The sequence below is a fragment of the Phocoena sinus genome, chromosome 1 (genome assembly GCF_008692025.1).
Source record: "Phocoena sinus isolate mPhoSin1 chromosome 1, mPhoSin1.pri, whole genome shotgun sequence".
NCBI classification, from domain to species: Eukaryota; Metazoa; Chordata; class Mammalia; order Artiodactyla; family Phocoenidae; genus Phocoena; species Phocoena sinus.
In genome coordinates this window covers 17,195,231-17,212,560 of record NC_045763.1, presented here as the reverse complement: position 1 = coordinate 17,212,560, position 17,330 = coordinate 17,195,231, and the positions used below count along the sequence as shown (strand labels likewise).

The following is a 17,330-nucleotide window of genomic DNA, read 5'->3' as shown; positions in this document are numbered from 1 at the left end:
CGGGAGGCAGGGAGGGGCCTGGCGGGGGGCGACCGGGCGGCACCGAACTCCCTGGTGCGCAGCCCTGGTGCGCAGCTCCTGGCGCCCGGAGCGCAAGCGGCTGGGTGCGCGCGAGCGGCAGCCGCGCTCGGGCCAGTCCGCCACGGTCGGGCCGGGGTCGGGTTCCGAGGCGCCGGCGGGGGGCGAGGCGGGGCGGAGAGGGCGGCGCTGCAGTGCCCGCAGCGGCGGGCTGGGGGAGCTGTGCCCGCCTGTCCCCCAGGCTCGGGCGGGGACCAGGCAGCTGGTTCGCCTCGCCTCTAGCCCGGCCGAGCTAGGCGACGCGCAGCCAGGCGTGCCTGGAGCGGACTCCGGCCCCAAGTCCTCTCGGGCGCCCGGCCGGGGAGGCCCCCGGAGAAGCCAGTCCCGCGGGCCAGGGCGGCCGCGGCCGCCGCCGCTCCGGCCCGCCCCCGGGGGGTGTCCCGGGCCGCTGGGCCCGCCCAGGTAACCCCATCCTCGGCCCGCCCCTGGCCCGCCCCCCCGGCCGCCCGCCTCCCTCCGCCGCCGTCGCCGCATCCCGGCTCTGGGGCGGCGCTGACAGTCTGGTCCGCGCCGGGCAGCGGGCGCAGCAGCGGGCAGGGCTGCCGGCAGGCACGGAGGCAGAACCCCGCCGCGCGCGCGCCCCGGCCCGCGCCCGGCGCCGCGCCGCGCCCCAGCCCGCCCGCGGGGCGCCCACCTGCCGCCCCGACGGGAGGCCCCCAGCGGCCGCAGCCGCTGCCCGGGGCGGGGCGCCCGCGGCGGCACCATGAGTCCCCGCTCGTGCCTGCGTTCGCTGCGCCTCCTGGTCTTCGCCGTCTTCTCGGCCGCCGCGAGCAACTGGCTGTAAGTCGGGCCGGGACCCGGCTGGGCCGGGCGGGGGCCGGGCGGGGGCGGGGCGGCGCAGGCCCCGGGGGCAGCGGTCGGTGCCAGGCAGCGCGGGGCAGCGGGCGCGGGGGCGCCCGGCAGGTGTCTCGGCCGCGGGACGCGAGGCTCGTTCGCCCTCTGCACTGCCGCCGACACCGCCCGGGCCTCCCTCCGGACACCCCTCTCCCCGCGTTCCAGCCCAGAGGCTGCAAGGGTGGCGGCGGCTTCCGCACCCCTAGGCGGCCTCGGGAGCCCGAGAGCGCAAGGGGTGCGAGAGCGAGACCGCGGCCGGCGTGGGGTGCCGGGCGCGGGGCGCAGACCGGGCTGGGCTGACAGGTCGCCGAGGAAGCCCATTACGGGGAAGAACCCTGGCTCCTGATAACAGGTTAATCCCCAGAAGTACAGGGGCTAGTTCCCCGCGCCGACCTGCCCCGCGCGGCGCTGCGGGCTGGGCTGGAGGCGTGCAGAGACCTGTTTCTGCTTGGGGGGCGGGAGCCGGGAGAGAAGGAGGGAAGGGACGGGACGCCCGGCATCCGAGAGACCGCAGCCGACACTGGACGGCCTTGGTTCTCCCTGGGGCAGGAAGAAACTCCGTCCAGACCTTAAAGAGCACAGCAGCCCTCCACCTCCCTCAGTCTCACCTAAGGAGGGAGGGGTAGTGACCGCTGATGACCTGTCTGTTTCTCCTTGACTGGGCCTGGCTCAGGGGACTCCCTGGGAAGATTGGCTCGGAGGGTGGGGGGGTATTCTAAAGGATGAGCTTCCATGAGTGGGTGAACAGGGAAGCAGGAGGACCCTGGACCCCTTCTTCATCTCCCTCAGTGACCATTCCCCCAGTCCCAGGCTTAACCCTGGTCCCAATTCCTTCTGCCCAGAGCTCTGCCCCCATCGGCTGTGGGCAGCCAGTGGGGAGCCAAGCTCCAATATTGATCTGAAAAGCATGAGGTGGGAAGGGGGATCGCCAACAGTGTAGCTGGGGTTTCCATGGAGACAGCAGGAGAGGAAAAAAAATTCTCTCTGCATCAAGACCAAAGAACAAATATCTCCCATGAAATTGCCCCGAGTGTCCAATGGCTGTTGCTATGAGGTCATTGCAGCCTCCAGGGCCCCGCAGGCTGGAAGGAGTGTGTTCGTTGGGGTCAGAGCCACCCAGGGCTTGGGGGACGGAGGTGATGTGGAATTCTCCCAGCTGTTCTGAGAGCAAGAGTGAGCGACTCCAAGGCAGGCTGAAGTGGCTGCGGAGCTTTTGTTTTTCTTGGAGACTGAATTCGATTAACACTTCAGGGGCAGTGGCAAAGTGTACAGAAACCAGGGCACCACCACCTCCCTCCCACTACCCCCAGTAGGCCATCCCCCTGAGAGGGGCTTGGGTCGCAGAGCCGAGGAGGGGAGCTGATTTGGACTTGGGGAAGTCTGGGGTCCCTGGAGTTGACTCTGGAAAGCATGGGTTCAGAGCCGGGGTCTCCAAAGGGAGCGTGAGCGAGAACTGGGTGTGACCAGCCCAGGGCTGAAGGCTGCTCAAAGGCAGAGGAGGAAGTGGCAGTTCAAGGGTCTGACCCGGGCCATCGGGGAAAGAGCACAACATCCACAGTGCAAAGTCCTTCAAGAGCATCTAGCGTTTTGGCTCATTTTACAGATGAGGAAACTGAGGCCCCAGGAGGGGAAGCTACTTGCTCAAACTCAGAGCTGAGAACTGAACCCAGGTGCTCTGACTCCCAGCCAGTGACACACGCCCTTCCCTGAAGCCGTCCCAAGGTTGAGCCAGTGTGGCCCAGGTGGTGTCACCACCCACCCTCAGCCACATCCCAGCCCGAAATCCCAGCCAGGGAGGCAGCCCCAGCTTTGGGTCACGCAAACCATGGGGAATTCCAGCAGCTCAGTTCTCGTGCTGCGCTGTGGCGGGGGTGGGGGGGGTGGGGGGGTGAGGAGGGGCAGCCTTCTCGAGAGAAGAGAGGTTGGCAAACCTGTTCTCTGCAGCCGTGATGGTTCAGGTTGCCACGAAGCAGGTCTCCGGATGACCCAGCTCACTCCTGCTCCACCCTGGGCTTCGAGCCAAGGGTCTCTCTGCTCAGCCCAAGGCAGGAAGAACAAGGGGCTTCCCAGGACGCTGCCAAACCAGAGAGGCTATGATGGAGACAAGATCTCTGGGCACATTCCAAGACAGGGTCCATCCCCAGGCCAGGGACTGGTCCAGCTCTGGGGGAAATAGATGTCACAGCCTGGTCTCCAAGAGGAAGACAAGATAAAAGCAGATCACGAATGGATGAGACCATGAACGTGCTGTTGCTGTCGGAGGAAAGAGTTGAGTGTGAGCTGCAGCGGTCGTGGAGGGGGCTTGGCCTGGAGGTTGTAGAATCATGACTAATGATTATAGCAGCTCCCCCTGTACTAGCTAAGTCCTGACAACATCTGAACCCCATTTTACATATGAGAAAATTGGGGATCACAGACGTAATTGCCCCAAGTCACCTAGCTAGTAAATGCCAGAGGCATCTGACCCAAAAGCTACCTCTAGAAGGAAAAGCTTCTGGCGGGCAGATGTCCATCCGGGCATGGTAGCTGGCACTGTGTCTTTTCAAGTGTGAGCCACGCTGGAGGTCTGGCCCCAAGAGGATGGCTGGCAGCACTCTCAGAGGGGCAAGGCCTGGGTGTCCACTCCCCTTGCAATACCTGGAGTCAGGCTTCCGTCCAGGGTCGGCTGGCTGGCCGGTTGCAAGAGCCAGTGCTATCTGCTGTCTCCGAAGGGCGGGTGGCCTGGAGGGGAGGCCAGGTGTCCCGCTGCGTGCAGCTGTTGTGCAGGATGGAGCTTGGAGATGGGAGGGCTGTGCAGCCTGAGGCCTGGGCAAGCCCAGAGAAGCTGGAAGCTGTTGATTAGACTTGTGTCTGGCACCAGGAGTGAGTTGACAGCTTGTAGCAGCTCCCACCGAGGGAGGGATGGAGGGATAAAAACAGTCCATCGGTGGAAGGCCCGGACTCTGCCACAGACCTGGGCTCATAAATGTCTCTGAATGTTCCCCCCCGCACTGGGGCTATGCTGGAAGTCGGGAGACCAGGGTTCCAGTCCCAGCTTGGTCCCCAGTGCTGGGCGGCCTTGGATGGGCCTCTTTTTCCCTCTGGGCCACAATCCTCAGCAGATTGTTCTGAACCCCAAATGGAAGGTACTGGAAGAGTTAGAGAATAGACAAACTAAAGTTTCATTATTGTGGGTTTCCTGAAGAAAGGCAGTGCTGCGCTATGCTGGGGCCCCAGCGGAGGCCCAGTAGGCGAGGGCAGGGGGCCTGTGCTCCACTCAAAGGTAGTCCAGCAGAGTGGCTAGGACAGATGGTATGCAGTTCCATCCCAGGTCTGCCACTGACAAGAGTAGTGACCTTGGACATGTTACTCAACCTCTCTGAGCCTCGGGTCCTCATCTGTAAAACGGTACCCATGCTTGGGGGTGATGAGGCCAGAGCGAGCCCATGCATGTGGCATGCTGAGAACAGTGCCAGGCACAGCAATTAAAACTGCAGCCATGGCTGCTGCAGGATGTGGAGGGCAGCTGTCACTGAACTGGGGGAGCTGTGCCCCTGGTTACAGAGATGATGGAGGGAACGGGCCTTCAGGCTGCTGCCCCCAAGCGCCATCTACCCAAAACTGTGTTGTCCAGACCCTGTGATCTTACACAGGTCACACAGGGAGGATCCTAGGCTGCTGCCTCCCTGCTCTTCAGCCAGGGCCCCTGCAAGAGCCTCACAGAGCCAGGGAGACCAGCCGGGCTCCCGGGCAAATCCTGCCAGCCAGAGGAGTTGCTGCTGGGAGTGCCCTTCGGTGCCCCTGGGGGAGGCATCTCCCTGCGCACTGGATCTGACTCCCCGCAGGTGTGCACCTCCGTCTCCGGGCCAAGCTCCCACGTGCCTGCTCACGCAGCAGAGGTGTGTAACTGCCCTGCCCGTGAGCAGAGTGAGGCCTGGCACTCTGGGTGCAACTTGCTGGACCAGGTGTGGGCAGAGCCAGCCAAGATGTGCAGTGCCAGCCCCACAGGTAAAGGTGTGGTCTGTCTCCCCCAAGAAGTGTCAGCCTAGTCTCCAGCTATAAAGGATCCCTCGCTCCCTTCTACATAGCAAAAACCCACCCCCTTGGATCACCTCCCATGGCTCTGGGCATTGAATCTAATCACTACACACCCCCAGCTCTTCACAGTCCACACCAGGATCTCTCAAATCCACCATTGATATTTGGGGCCCGTCCTGTGCACTGTAGGATGTTTAGCAGCATCCCTGGCCCCTCTATCCGCTAGACACCAGTAGCACCCGCCCAACTAGGTGACCACCAAAAATGTCCCCAGACATTGCCAAATGTCCCCTGGAGGACGAAATCACCCCCGGTTGAGAATCGGTGGCTGACAAAGCATTTTCACAGCCATTTCCCTATGAGAACCACATAACCTCTCCCCCTCCCCCTTCAGAGGAGGGAGTCTGTATTGTCTTCAGCCCCACTTCAGAGGCCCAGAGGTGCAGTGACTTCCCCAAGGACATTCTGCACGTCAGAAGCAGGACTTGAACTTGCTCTCACATGTCCAGATCTCATGGTTTTTATCCCCTGCCTATAGAACTGTCTCATATTGTATATAACTATAGTCTAATAATGTGGCTCCTTCTACAAGGTTAGAAACCTCTGGTGGCCGAGGCTGTGGCATCAACACAGCTCAGCAGCCTCAGTGCCTGGCGTATGTCTGGCATGTAGTAGGGGCTCAGTCAACATTTGATAAACAAACGAAGGACAGGCCTGTTCGCTCCAGAGGGTTGTAAGCTGCTGTCACATTGTGCCCCACTTTCAAAGACCTCGAGTGGGAGGGAGGCTCTGCTCTACTGCCTTGAGCCTCAGGTGATGCTAAGATGTGCCAAAGTGGGTGTCAGGACGTGTGGCTGTCACCCGGCAGATGCGCTGCCCTGGCCCGCAGCTCCCGGCCAGGCCACCCGCTCAGAGCCAGGCTAAGCGCTCGCTCCCCTCACCCTCCTCCCAGGGCCCCGGGACCAGGCTCTGCCCGAGGGGTTTGCTCAGGCAGCAGTCACGACACAGCTGTCTGCTGTGGCTTGACTTTCTTCCCTCAACCCTGGATTAGCAATTGAGCAACTCAGCATCTGACAAGACAGTGCTCCCCAAACCTGTTGAAACTCGCCCAACTCGGGCCCTGTGGGTGCATTTGGAAAGCTGAGCAATTGTACCACGGCTCCTCCTCTTGTTCCTCCCTCTGGGAAGAAGGGCTTGGCCTGAGCCAACTGGGCACGGAGTTGGCCAGGGAGCCGCTGACGGGGGTGGGGGTTGCATCACAGCTGCCCCCACCCCAGTCACCCCCCTCTCCGAACGAGCTTGCAAGAGCTGCTCCGCAAACTCAGCTGGGAGGCGAAGCTGCGACCCCATGGTTGCTGTCCAGATTTCTACAGGAGTTGCCAGGTTTTATCTCTGAGTCCTGAACTGTGTCTTCTGTGATTCGGCCAAACCCGAGAGAAGGCACGCTCCCTGCCGTGACCTCCCCCCCCAGCTCCCCCTTCCCCGCTCCAAACCCCTCTCCACCTCCCCCATCTCCTGGCAAACTTGAAACCAAACTCTGTTTTAAAAGTTCCCTGGCCAAGTCAGAACCCCCGCAGCAGAGGGGACCTGGTCTGAGAAGAGAGGCTGGGCGGGGAGGGTGGAAAGAGGGAGGGATGTGTCCTGGGAGGGAAGGAACCCCCTGACAGCTCACAGTTCATGGGGGAACTTTGGAGCGGCCCATTGGAAGCAGCATGAAATTGCTGATGAAACTAGAGGGGCTTCTTCCCTGCTGTGACCCTGGAGGGTGCTTTCAGACCCTGTTTCTCACTCTGTTCACATACAAGTCATATCATCGCAGGGTTGGGTCCCAGGAACTCTTTGCCGAGGAGTGGAGACAGCAGGGTATTCCTCTTGAGTCAGTGATGCCCAGCTGTCCTGGCGCCCCAGGCATAGAGGGCGGAATCACAGCCATCAGAGTCAGAGGGGTTCTCAGAAGTGATCAGCTTAGCCCCCTCCCGGGACACAGAGCCTGCAAGCAGGACAGTGAGTGCCTGGTAAGCCCTATTCAGTCATGTCAAGCACTTACTTGTCCAGACCTACGCTCCGTCAGGCACTGTGCTAGGCACTTGGGGTCACAGAGCGTATGAGTGGTAGAGCTGGAACTCTACCCCAGGTCTCCTGACTGTCTTCCCAGAACTTTCCCTGCAGCAGGTGAAAACAGAGCTGCAGCCCATGCACCTAGCCAGGCATCTCTGCTGGAGGTGATGAGCAACAAGGGAGGAACCAAGGTTTTCCCATCTGCCCTGTTGGGGTGGGCGTGCGGGCTCAGCCACAGGCTCTCCCAGGACTGGGCCATTAGAAGGGGTGCACCAAGGCCAAGGAACTCGCTAGAAACCTGAAGCCACCAGAGCATGAGCCTCACTCCAGGAAGCCAGCGCCGGCCCTGGACAGCTCGTGCAGCTTCCCCATCCCTCCCTGGTCCTCAACCCCAGGGCTCCCTCAGCCAAGCTAGGGAGGACAGTTCAATGGTTTGATGGCTCCAAGGGCAAGAAAGGCACCCTGGGGACGAGGGTTGGATGGGTCTTTGCAAGGGAGAAGCTCTCTGCTGGTAAATTAGGGGGGCAAGGCAAGGTGAGGAAGTGCATTACATTTGACACCCACTCACCCCACAAGCACACCTGCCCCAGAGAGAGAAGAAAAATTCTCACCTCTCGCACAGCTCTGGAACCATCCAAGTTCAGGTCTGAGTGGCTACTTCCTGGCCCTGAGTCAGCCACCAGCACCCCTGGGAACAAATACTGTGAGATGGGAAACGGGGGGGGCTCCCGAATAAGAGGTGGGGGACAGGAAAGACATACAGGGAGCTGAAAATAATGGAAACTGAGATGTCAAGAGACGGAAAATACGGGTGCTGAGACCTCTGCGGATGGGGAGTAAAGGGAGCTAGGGATCCCAGGAGACAGGTAGAGGGCGAATTAGCACCCTAAGGTACAGGAGTGGGGCCTTGGGCTCCAGAGGAGGCTGGGGAAAGGCACTGGGGACAAAGAGAACGTGACCTGGGCATTGAGAACTCTAGAGTTACGCTACACCTGGGAAGAAGGTGGCGTGGACGCAGCACCCGCCACCCCACCACCACTGGGAATGTCTCCAAGGCCAGCCCCTCCTCGCCGGCTGCCCCTCCAGGGGGTTCAGGCCAGTGACAGCAACTCCTTCCATGGCCTGAGTAGCTTCAGAGGCCACCGGCCCAGATGCTGTCCAGGCAGCCACATAACCCCTGAGACATTGCCCTCCCCAGCACCCCTCACTCCTGAAAGCAGCCCTGAAAGATGCCTTCACCTTAGTTCAGAAGAGACATGGGGCTCTAGAAAGACTCATCCATCAGAGAAGAAGACCACCTTCCTCAAATCATTGTCCACTGATGCCAAACTCTCATGCCCTCGATGCTCTGGGCCATCTCTGGAGCCTGATCAGCCAGCCCAGGCTTAGGAGCCAGTATGACCTGTTTTCAAATCCTGACCACCACTGACACGGCCTTGAACACGTGGCTTTCTGAACCTCAGTTTCCTCATCTGTAAAATGGAGGGGATGGGGCTTCCTTGGTGGCGCAGTGCTTAAGAATCCGCCTGCCGATGCAGGGGACATGGGTTCGAGCCCTGGTCTGGGAGGATCCCACCTGCCGCGGAGCAACTAAGCCCGTGCGCCACAACTACTGAGCCTGCGCTCTAGAGCCTGTGAACCACAACTACTGAGCCCGTGTGCCACAACTACTGAGCCTGTGCTCTAGAGCCCGTGAGCTACAACTACTAAAGCCCGCATGCCTGGAGCTTGTGCTCCACAACAAGAGAAGCCACCACAGTGAGAAGACCGCGTACCACAACAAAGAGTAGCCCCTGCTCACCGCAACTAGAGAAGGCCTGTGTGCAGCAACAAAGACCCAACACAGCCAAAAATAAATAAGTAAAATAAATAAATTTATTATTTTTTTAAATGGAGGGGATGATACCCACCTGGACAACCCCGCATGGATATATGAATATATATCCATATAAGGATATAGTAAAGCACGTGGCTGTTGTTTGAAGAGCACAAGGGACAAGGGACATGAGGTCCCTTTCTTCTAGTCATCTAGTCCCATGAACGGTTTCCAAGTCCCCTGGGCACACCTGAGCTAGTCCTAGATCCCCACTGTCCCTGCCCTCCTCACCCCAGTGTCCCCAGCTCCTAATCTCCTAACAGGACCATCCCCCCCCCATCCCATCCCTCATACTCCCAGTCCTTGGAGGATCCATCTGATGGGCCAGAATCGCTGGAAACGCGTTCTCTAACTCTGCATACTCTGTCCGGAGACTATCAAGAATCTACAGTTGGGGGGGACTTCCCTGGTTGTCCAGTGGTTAAGAGTCCTCACTCCCACTGCAGGGGTCACGGGTTTGATCCCTGGTCAGGGAACTAGGATCCCGAATGCTGCGTGGCCAAAAAAAAAAAAAAAGAAATCGACAGTTGGGATCGAGGCTGAAGTGATCCACTGTGCCCCATGGGCGTGTGCCCTGCCCTCCGGAGTGCTCAGCTGAAAAACAGGCTGGGAACCCAGGTGGAAGAGAGCTGATGGAACCAAGCCAAAGAAGACAAATAATTAGAACTGTCTGGGGTCCAGAAGAGGATCCAGCTCAATGGACTCTGACGAGGCTTTGAGAGGGCAGTGATGATAAACATCTTAATGATGATTATGTAATACTGTTGCCAACAGGGGAAGAGTGCCTTCTATGTGACTATTTAATTCACTTAAGCCTCCTGAGATCAGAACTATTCTTCTCCCCATTCTAGAGGTGAAGACACTGAGGCTCAAAGATGTTCCCTCTCTTGCCTCAGTAACACAGAGATGGGACGCTGACCCAGACTGTCCATCTCTCCTGCCCAGTGCACCATGCTGCCTGCCACGCGAAGGGATAAGAGTCTCCGGGACCGGGACACTGTAGGGAAGAGGACAGCAGGAGACTAAGACCACGTGTACAGAAACCCTCAAAGGTCTGAGGACAACTGGAGGTGTGGAAGGCTCCTGGGGAACGAGGCGCTCCCCACCTGCCAGGAGCACACAGTCCCGGAGGGGTCTGGGTCCCTCTCGCCCTCACCCGGCCACGCCTCCCCAGGCCACGCCTCCCCAGGCCACGCCTCCCCAGGCCACGCCTCCCCAGGCCACGCCTCCCCAGGCCACGCCTCCCCAGGCGGCTCTCGGCTCATCAGGGGCTCGTTTCCTTCCGGCTCCTCCTCCTGGCGCTTGGCCTCCTTCCTCCCTGGTGTCGCCGGCAGGCACGACCGCTCCTGAGGAGGCTCTAAATGTGGCCCGGCCGGGTGGGGAAGCCAGAGGGAGGGGGTAGAGAGGCCTGGGCTGGCGTCCCAGCCCCCACCTGGAGACCATGGGGCCAGGACCCACGACGCTGATCTGCTTGGCCTCCCAAACGCTCCAGCTATTTCCCGTCCCCTGTCCTCTTGACGCGCAGAGCGAGAGCTGGGCAGGAGTCGCGAAGAGGTGCGGATTTTCCTCTAGGAATTTGTATATTTTTTTTAAAAAGCAAGCAAACCTGGAAAAGCTTGGGACAAGCCCAGCTAATTTTAGTTTCTAATGAAAACAGCAGGTGGCCGAGAGGATCTGATCTCCCTGGCAGGGCCAGGGCCCTCCAGCCTCGCAGGCTGCAGGCACGGGCCAGGCGTGGGGAGGGCCTCCTGGGAGGAGCCTGAAGGACCGGAGCCCCCGCTGGAGAAGACGGGGCACGAGCTGCCTGGCAGCGAGGCGGCCCGGGGTTGGGGGTGGGGGGTAACCTGATCGATGGCACGGCTGTGGCTGGAGTCCTGCGTGGCCGGGGCAGCGGGTAGCAAATGGCTAAGCCTGTGCTCAGCAGTGGCAAGAAGAAGCCTAAATTGGGGCGATGCAACCAGAATGAGAGAAGAAGCAGGGATGGCCGAGGACTCCACAGGCCGACCCAGCCCAACGCAGTCAGCACCCCCACCCCCACCCCCGCACACTCCCAGGCTCTTGGTCTCCTCCAGGAATGGCTTGTGCAGTTGACATTTGAGCCGGCCCAGCTCCAGGTCAGTAAGTGGCACGCGTGTCTCTGGAGGAAAGGGGGTGCACCTGAGGGTGCAGAGAGGGGATTCCTGAGGCCCCTGGAACCAGCTGGGCCTTGCCCCTAAGGGTCTCCAAGTCCTCAGCAGAGCAAAAAGCCACAGAGCCTCCACTTTCTCCCCTCACCGCCCCGCCCCCAACCCTGCACTCTGCCAGGAGGGGAGCAGAGGGGACCTAGTCAGGACAGAGTCATCCATTTATGCTGCAGGCATGTATTGCGCACCTTCTAGGTGCCACACCCTGTGCTAGGCATCGAGGAGGCCATGGACTAGACGTGACACCGAGGGTGGTGTTAGCCCCCTGCAGCTGTCAAACAAGGCAGATCCACACCCAGGGTACAGGGGAAAGAGAGGTCCCGGTGTGAGCTGGGTTTGCATTCCAGCTTTGCCACTCACTAGCTGTGTGACTCTGGGGAGTCACTCCACCTCTCTGGGCCTCAGTTTGCTCATCTGTAACATGAGGCCAGGCACCCTAACCAGATACCAGCATGGGCAAGCAGTGTGGGCAAGGGCGTGTGATGCCTGGGGTCCTAATTCTCCCCACTCCATTCCCAGTTCTTTCCAGTTCTGATACCCAGCCCTTCCCAGGCAAGACCCTGGGATCTGAGAGAACCAGGGTGAGTTGGGGCCATGTCTCCTGTGGCCTGGAAGGGGACAGCTGTGGAGCCAGATGAAGGCAGGGGCTGGGGGTGGTGGGCCTTGGTGCCAACCTTGGGGGCAGGGACACTCCTCAGCGGAAGAGGGTTCTCAGCCTCTTCCTGGAAGCTGTCCCAGTGACTCACACCCATGGCAGGCCAGCAGCTCACCCCTAAATCCCTATTACTGTTATTTCAGCCCGTGTCCCTCGTTGAGTCCTGAGCTTACGGGAGGCGGGGTGGGTGGCCCCTCAGGTCCATCTCACGCCTCTTCAATGGCAGGGGCTCCGTCTGTCCGCCTGGCATGGGGCCAGGGGGACTTTGAGGCTTGAACCCACCCCCCGTCCCAGCGGACTCTGACACAGACCCATTCATTTATGGTACCATGAGGAGACAGGCTCCGAGTGGGGCGGGGACTTGCCCAAGGTCCCACAGTGGGTTGGTGGCTCAGCCAGGCCTCCCCAGCTTGTCCCTCCTGCCCAGAGAACCCCTGCCTTGAACACAGAAGCCAGGGCCCCAGCACAGCCCCACCTGGCCCCTTGGCAGGACACAGAGGGAGCAGAGGCTGAGATGGGGACAGGTCAGCTCTGTGCCCCCATGTCACAGAGGGAATAGGGGGCCCCACCTTCTCCTAGAGACCAACCCTGGCATCTGAGCAGGAAAGGATCCAGCTTTAGGCCCAGTTGCTAGTCCCCTCACCCGTGGCTTCCCAAACGTGTACCTGGCCCACAGCCAGTAGCCGGGCTCTTGGTGCCCCCTGCAGGCCAAGAGCGCCAGGTGGGACTAGCTCCGTAGCTGGCAGAGGCAGGGGATGCACCTAGGTAGGGCAGAGGAGCCGTCAGCCCCCTCCCCTTGCAGATACACCCTCCCCAGACCCCCAGCCACCTTCCCACCCTTGTCTCCCTTCTGAGAAACTCAGGCTTCTGCCCAGGCCTCTTCGGGACACTACCAGCCTCTGTGCATCCTCTGGGCAGGACCTGGTAGAGGAGGCTGTGAGGCTCCCGGGAGGCAAGGAATTCAGGAAAAGTGAGGGGAGGTGGGACTGCCTCAGCCCAAGACAACCCACCTCCCACCAGCCCGAGCTGCCAGGGAAGGGCGAGATCCTCACAGCTACGGTGCACCCAAGATGTGCCGACCGAGAGCCAGATGCACCAGCCACGTCAAATCACGTTAATTTCTCACAGCAGCCTGTGGGATTGCCAGATCAAGAAAGCCAGACGCAGAGAGGCCCCGCAGCTTTGAAGAGGAGAGAGGGTCCCAGAATCAGATTCCTTGGGACTTAGAAAGAAACATCCCCAGTGGTTACTCACAGACTTCCCCTAAAGTGCCCTCCAGGCCATTGCCAGCCTGGCTTCACAGCTGCTGCTGGGAACGTGTGAAAAGCCCAGATGCCCACCAAGCCCTGCCTGGAGTGGGGCCCAGACACCTGTACTTTCGGCAAACCCCGCAAATGTTTCGATGCGCAGCCAGATATGGGAACCATCACTCGGGTCCGGCCTGACAAATAGAACCCAGCTGCTGATGGCGCACCCCCGGGGGGGAGAGCTCAGCAACCCGCAGGCGGCCCACCTGCACCTTGGCCCGCACCCTTAGGTCAAACGAACCCAGCTCCCAGCAGCCTCTGCCCACGGGTGACATTCAAGTCCTTGAGCCACATAAAAGAATACTGTCTCTACCAAAGGTTTTGAAGTCGGGCAAAACCAGGTTCAAGTCCTGACTCTGCCTTTACTAGCTGTCTGACCTTGCACACAAAGCAAAGTACTTAACTTGTCTGTGCCTCAGTTTCCTCCTCTATAAATGGGGGTTCATCGGCTTGCTGGGAGGATTAAATGCAATCATGTAAGTAAAGTCTTAGGCTTTACTGATTAAGGGCCGTACAAGTCAGCTATCCTTATTGTCATTGTCTTAAAAATCTCCCATATCTTACTAGGCTTTCTGTGTGCTTTTCTATCTGGGTACCATGCATTTATTCATTCCTTCACTAAGTAAACAGATGTCCAGCGAGTTCCTGCCCCATTGCCTGAGGCACCACGTAAGACCATCTTTCACATACAGGATCCCTTTAGCGCCTGACAACAGTTCCCTGACTTGGCCACAATCGGTGGTCTCCCCCTCACATTTCAGGTGGAAAAACTGAGTCCCAGAGAGCAGTGGCCTTTGTCCTTCTTCGGACAAGAAATCTGTGCAGCTTCCCTGGTAAAGATGCTCTGGCTTCTTCACCTCTACCACCCAGAGAGCCATTGCCCCCCCCCATCAAGCAGACCTGGGCTGCTGGGCTGGTTCACTGTGGTCCCTGGGGCAGTGGGACACTTGCTCTGCTTTTGTTCAGAGCCCCTGATCTGTGGGGCTGAGGCTGAGGGTAGAGCCAGGGTCTGAGTCTCCTGCTGGTAGGTGGTGGGAAGGCCCCTTTCCTCCTCTGAGCTTACCTGTAAAGTAAGGAGTCTGGACCAGACCACCTGTCAGGGAACATTCCTTAAGGCTGTGATTCCGTGCACCCTGCTGCTCCTCCAAGAATCTGGAAGGCAGCTCCAGGCAGCCCTGCCTGCCCTGGGAGGTGGCAGGTGCATCTCCCACCGAAGAGCGGGGAAAGGGAGGCAGGGGAGGGAGGGGAGGCCTTCCAGAGTCACCACTCAGCTCTCCTTCCACCATTAGGCTGCTACTTGTGTGCCTACTATGTGCACTGGGCCCTGGCCAGGGATGCTGGGATGGGGTGAGGGGACTGGTTGAGGGGCAGTGCAGTGGTTGGAGCACAAGCCTCGGGGTCATCCAGACCCGGACTCCAATCCAGGTCTGCCCCTACAAGTTGGGTGACCTGGATGGTCATCTCACTGCTCTGAAACATGCCTGGCACTTAGTAGGTGTTCTGTTAATGCACACCCTTCCCTCGAGAGAAAAACCAGTTTCTTCCTCACAGGGTCTTTCCCCAGCTCTGCTCCCACCCCGGTGAGTATTTTTGTGTCTTACTCCTGGCCCCCTTGCCTCCTGGCCCAGATTGCGAAGTGGCCATCACTAGGGACTTCCCTGGTGGTCTAGTGGTTAAGACGCCATGCTTCCAATGCAGGGGGCACGGGTTCGAACCCTGATCGGGGAACTAAGATCCCACATGCCACGCAGCACGGCCAAAAACAAAAACAAAAAAACAAAGTGGCCGTCATTAGACAGGGCAGAGCCTTCCAGGGCCCTCATGGAGGGGGTCGGCAGGGGAAAGGCCCATGGGGTTTGGAGGGGTTTGAAGCTTGGCTCTGACACTTGCTACCTGGGTCACCTTGGGCATGTTAACCTCTTAGCCTTTATTTTGGAATCCATAAGATGGTCGTAATAATTGTCACCTCATAGATTTGGGGTGAGCTGGCAACAGGAAGAAGTGCCTGCCGCCGTGCACAGCACATGGTAGGTGTCCAGTCAACAGTCGTGCTCTCTGTACTCTGCTGAAAGGGATGCAGTAAAGCTCCTTCCCATGTATGCCTGGCCCCAGAGTGCCTCGACATAAGCTATCTCATCTGGATTGTATATCCTCACTATAACCCTGTGAGGTGGGGCAAGCATTGGGGCCCCATTCTCTGGCTATAAAGACTCCAGGGGCGGAGGGGAGAGCATGGCACACTTTGTTTTCAAAGCCCCCTCCCCCAGCACTATCCCCAGCCCTCACTGCCCTTATTGTCCTAAGTGCTACAGTAGTGACGCTGGTCTCTGCCTGGTGGCCCTGGGATATGGCTGGCAGTGAGGATTATGACCTTGTAGCCAGAGGTGAGCTTAGGTCACTGGGGTCTCTGCCTTGGGAGGGAAAGAGACACACCAGGGCAGACAGTGGCTCCAGCCTCCCATCTAGAGGGCATTTCGACACGAAGGGCTCAGAGCCCATGGGCGAGGTCTAGGGTAACATCGGGGTACATATGCCAGTGCAGGGGCCACCCAGGCAGGGAGGGATCCCACGGGGGTCTGTCAGCCGCCCTCCCAGTGCTCTCCCTGCTTTGGCTAACTTGAGATGGAGGCCTTGTGCAAGACAGCACTTCCCCCCTTCTGGCCCTGGGAACCAGGCAGGATGGCTGTCACTGGATCCAGAGAGAAGCCAACCTCCAGGACCCATCCCTGGTACGAAATGGCTCCCGGAGACTTGGGCAGGGCATGGCCTCAGCCGGGGCGTGGAAGGAGGAGGCAAGGGGCTCAGCCTCACGTCCCATCCCCATCCCCAACCCCCCTCTCCCCAGGTACCTGGCCAAGCTGTCATCAGTGGGGAGCATCTCAGAGGAGGAGACGTGCGAGAAGCTCAAGGGCCTGATCCAGAGGCAGGTGCAGATGTGCAAGCGGAATCTGGAGGTGATGGACTCGGTGCGCCGCGGCGCCCAGCTCGCCATTGAGGAGTGCCAGTACCAGTTCCGGAACCGGCGCTGGAACTGCTCCACGCTCGACTCGCTGCCTGTTTTCGGCAAGGTGGTGACGCAAGGTGAGGGAGGGGCTCGCGGGGGTGCTGGGGACCCCGGAAGGGACCACTGTTTCCTGGGGTGGGGAATCACGTGCTCACGAGTGGCCTGACGGGTCCATCACTCATCACAGGATGCAGAAGGAGGCATGGGAGCGGGTGGGACCCAGCGGGCGGCAGTCCCCTGCGGGAGGGCCGATGGAGGAGGATGCTGTTCTCTGGCTGCGCAGCACAAGACGGTGTGCCGTGTTTTCGGTCCCGGAGCCACCATTCCTGTTCTAGAGTCAGAAGCTGAGGCTCAGGCAGGGGAAAAGACGGAGTTGCCCGGGGCTCCTCAGAGGGTGAACAGCAGAAAAGAATTCAGACCTGGGCTTCCAGCCCCCCAGCCCTGTGCTATTTTTACCTTAGCACTGGTCTCACCGACGCAAGCTCATCTCGTTCGTCCGTACCTTTGACGAACCCTGTTGAGCCTCACTTGCCCAGCCCTGAGACCCCGGGAAGAGCCGCACCCAGATCCTGTCCTCCTGGACTCACAGTTGAGGCAACAATGACACTTCAGTAGGGGCAGTGGCTCTCACACCTGTAGCACCAGCTAGGGACCAGACACTGGTTAAGTGCTTTAAGTGATATTAACTCATCTGGCCCTTTGAGATGGGCTTCCGTATTGCAAATGACGAAACTGAGGCACACAGAGGTTAGGTAACTCGCCCAAGGTCATAGAACCAAAAAGTGGCCAAGCCAGGACTTGAGCCCGTGCCGTCCAGCTCCAGGGTCTTGCTCTTACCCAGGATGAGAGGGGACACAGGAGCCTCGGGAAGCCCGTGCCGTCCAGCTCCAGGGTCTTGCTCTTACCCAGGATGAGAGGGGACACAGGAGCCTCGGGAAGCCCGTGCCGTCCAGCTCCAGGGTCTTGCTCTTACCCAGGATGAGAGGGGACACAGGAGCCTCGGGAAGCCCGTGCCGTCCAGCTCCAGGGTCTTGCTCTTACCCAGGATGAGAGGGGACACAGGAGCCTCGGGAGCACAAGGGTGGACCCCTGCCCCAGCCAGGGTGGGTGCTCAGGGAAAGCTTTCCCAAGGAGTGGGTCCTCGGCTGACACCAGAAATATAAGAAGGCATCAAGCCAGAGGAAGGTGGGCCAGGGCACAGAGAACGTTCCATGCAACTGGAAGTCTCCTTAAGAGGTCACCGGGTCAAGCCGCTGCCCTCGAGGGAGCGCTCTAAACCAGCTGCGTCTTTTACTACTTCCTGAGTGTGAAACTGACA

General features: G+C 59.7%; 1 protein-coding gene across 5 annotated transcripts in view; it reads left to right on the top strand.

Annotated features, from left to right (window-relative positions):
• The first annotated feature begins 606 nt into the window (after nucleotides 1–606).
• The window catches only part of WNT4 (Wnt family member 4), a 28,576-nt gene continuing 11,852 nt past the window's right edge, over nucleotides 607–17,330 (top strand). For 2 of the 5 annotated variants that reach the window (XM_032632805.1, XM_032632777.1), the window contains exons 1-2: nucleotides 607–858; nucleotides 15,854–16,089. In XM_032632805.1, the coding sequence (XP_032488696.1) occupies nucleotides 782–858; nucleotides 15,854–16,089 (313 nt within the window). In that variant the 5' untranslated portion in view covers nucleotides 607–781. Of the gene's footprint in view, nucleotides 859–9,115; nucleotides 10,418–15,853; nucleotides 16,090–17,330 lie in introns of those variants that run through there. The other 3 variants (XM_032632796.1, XM_032632788.1, XM_032632769.1) reach the window with 3 other exon arrangements.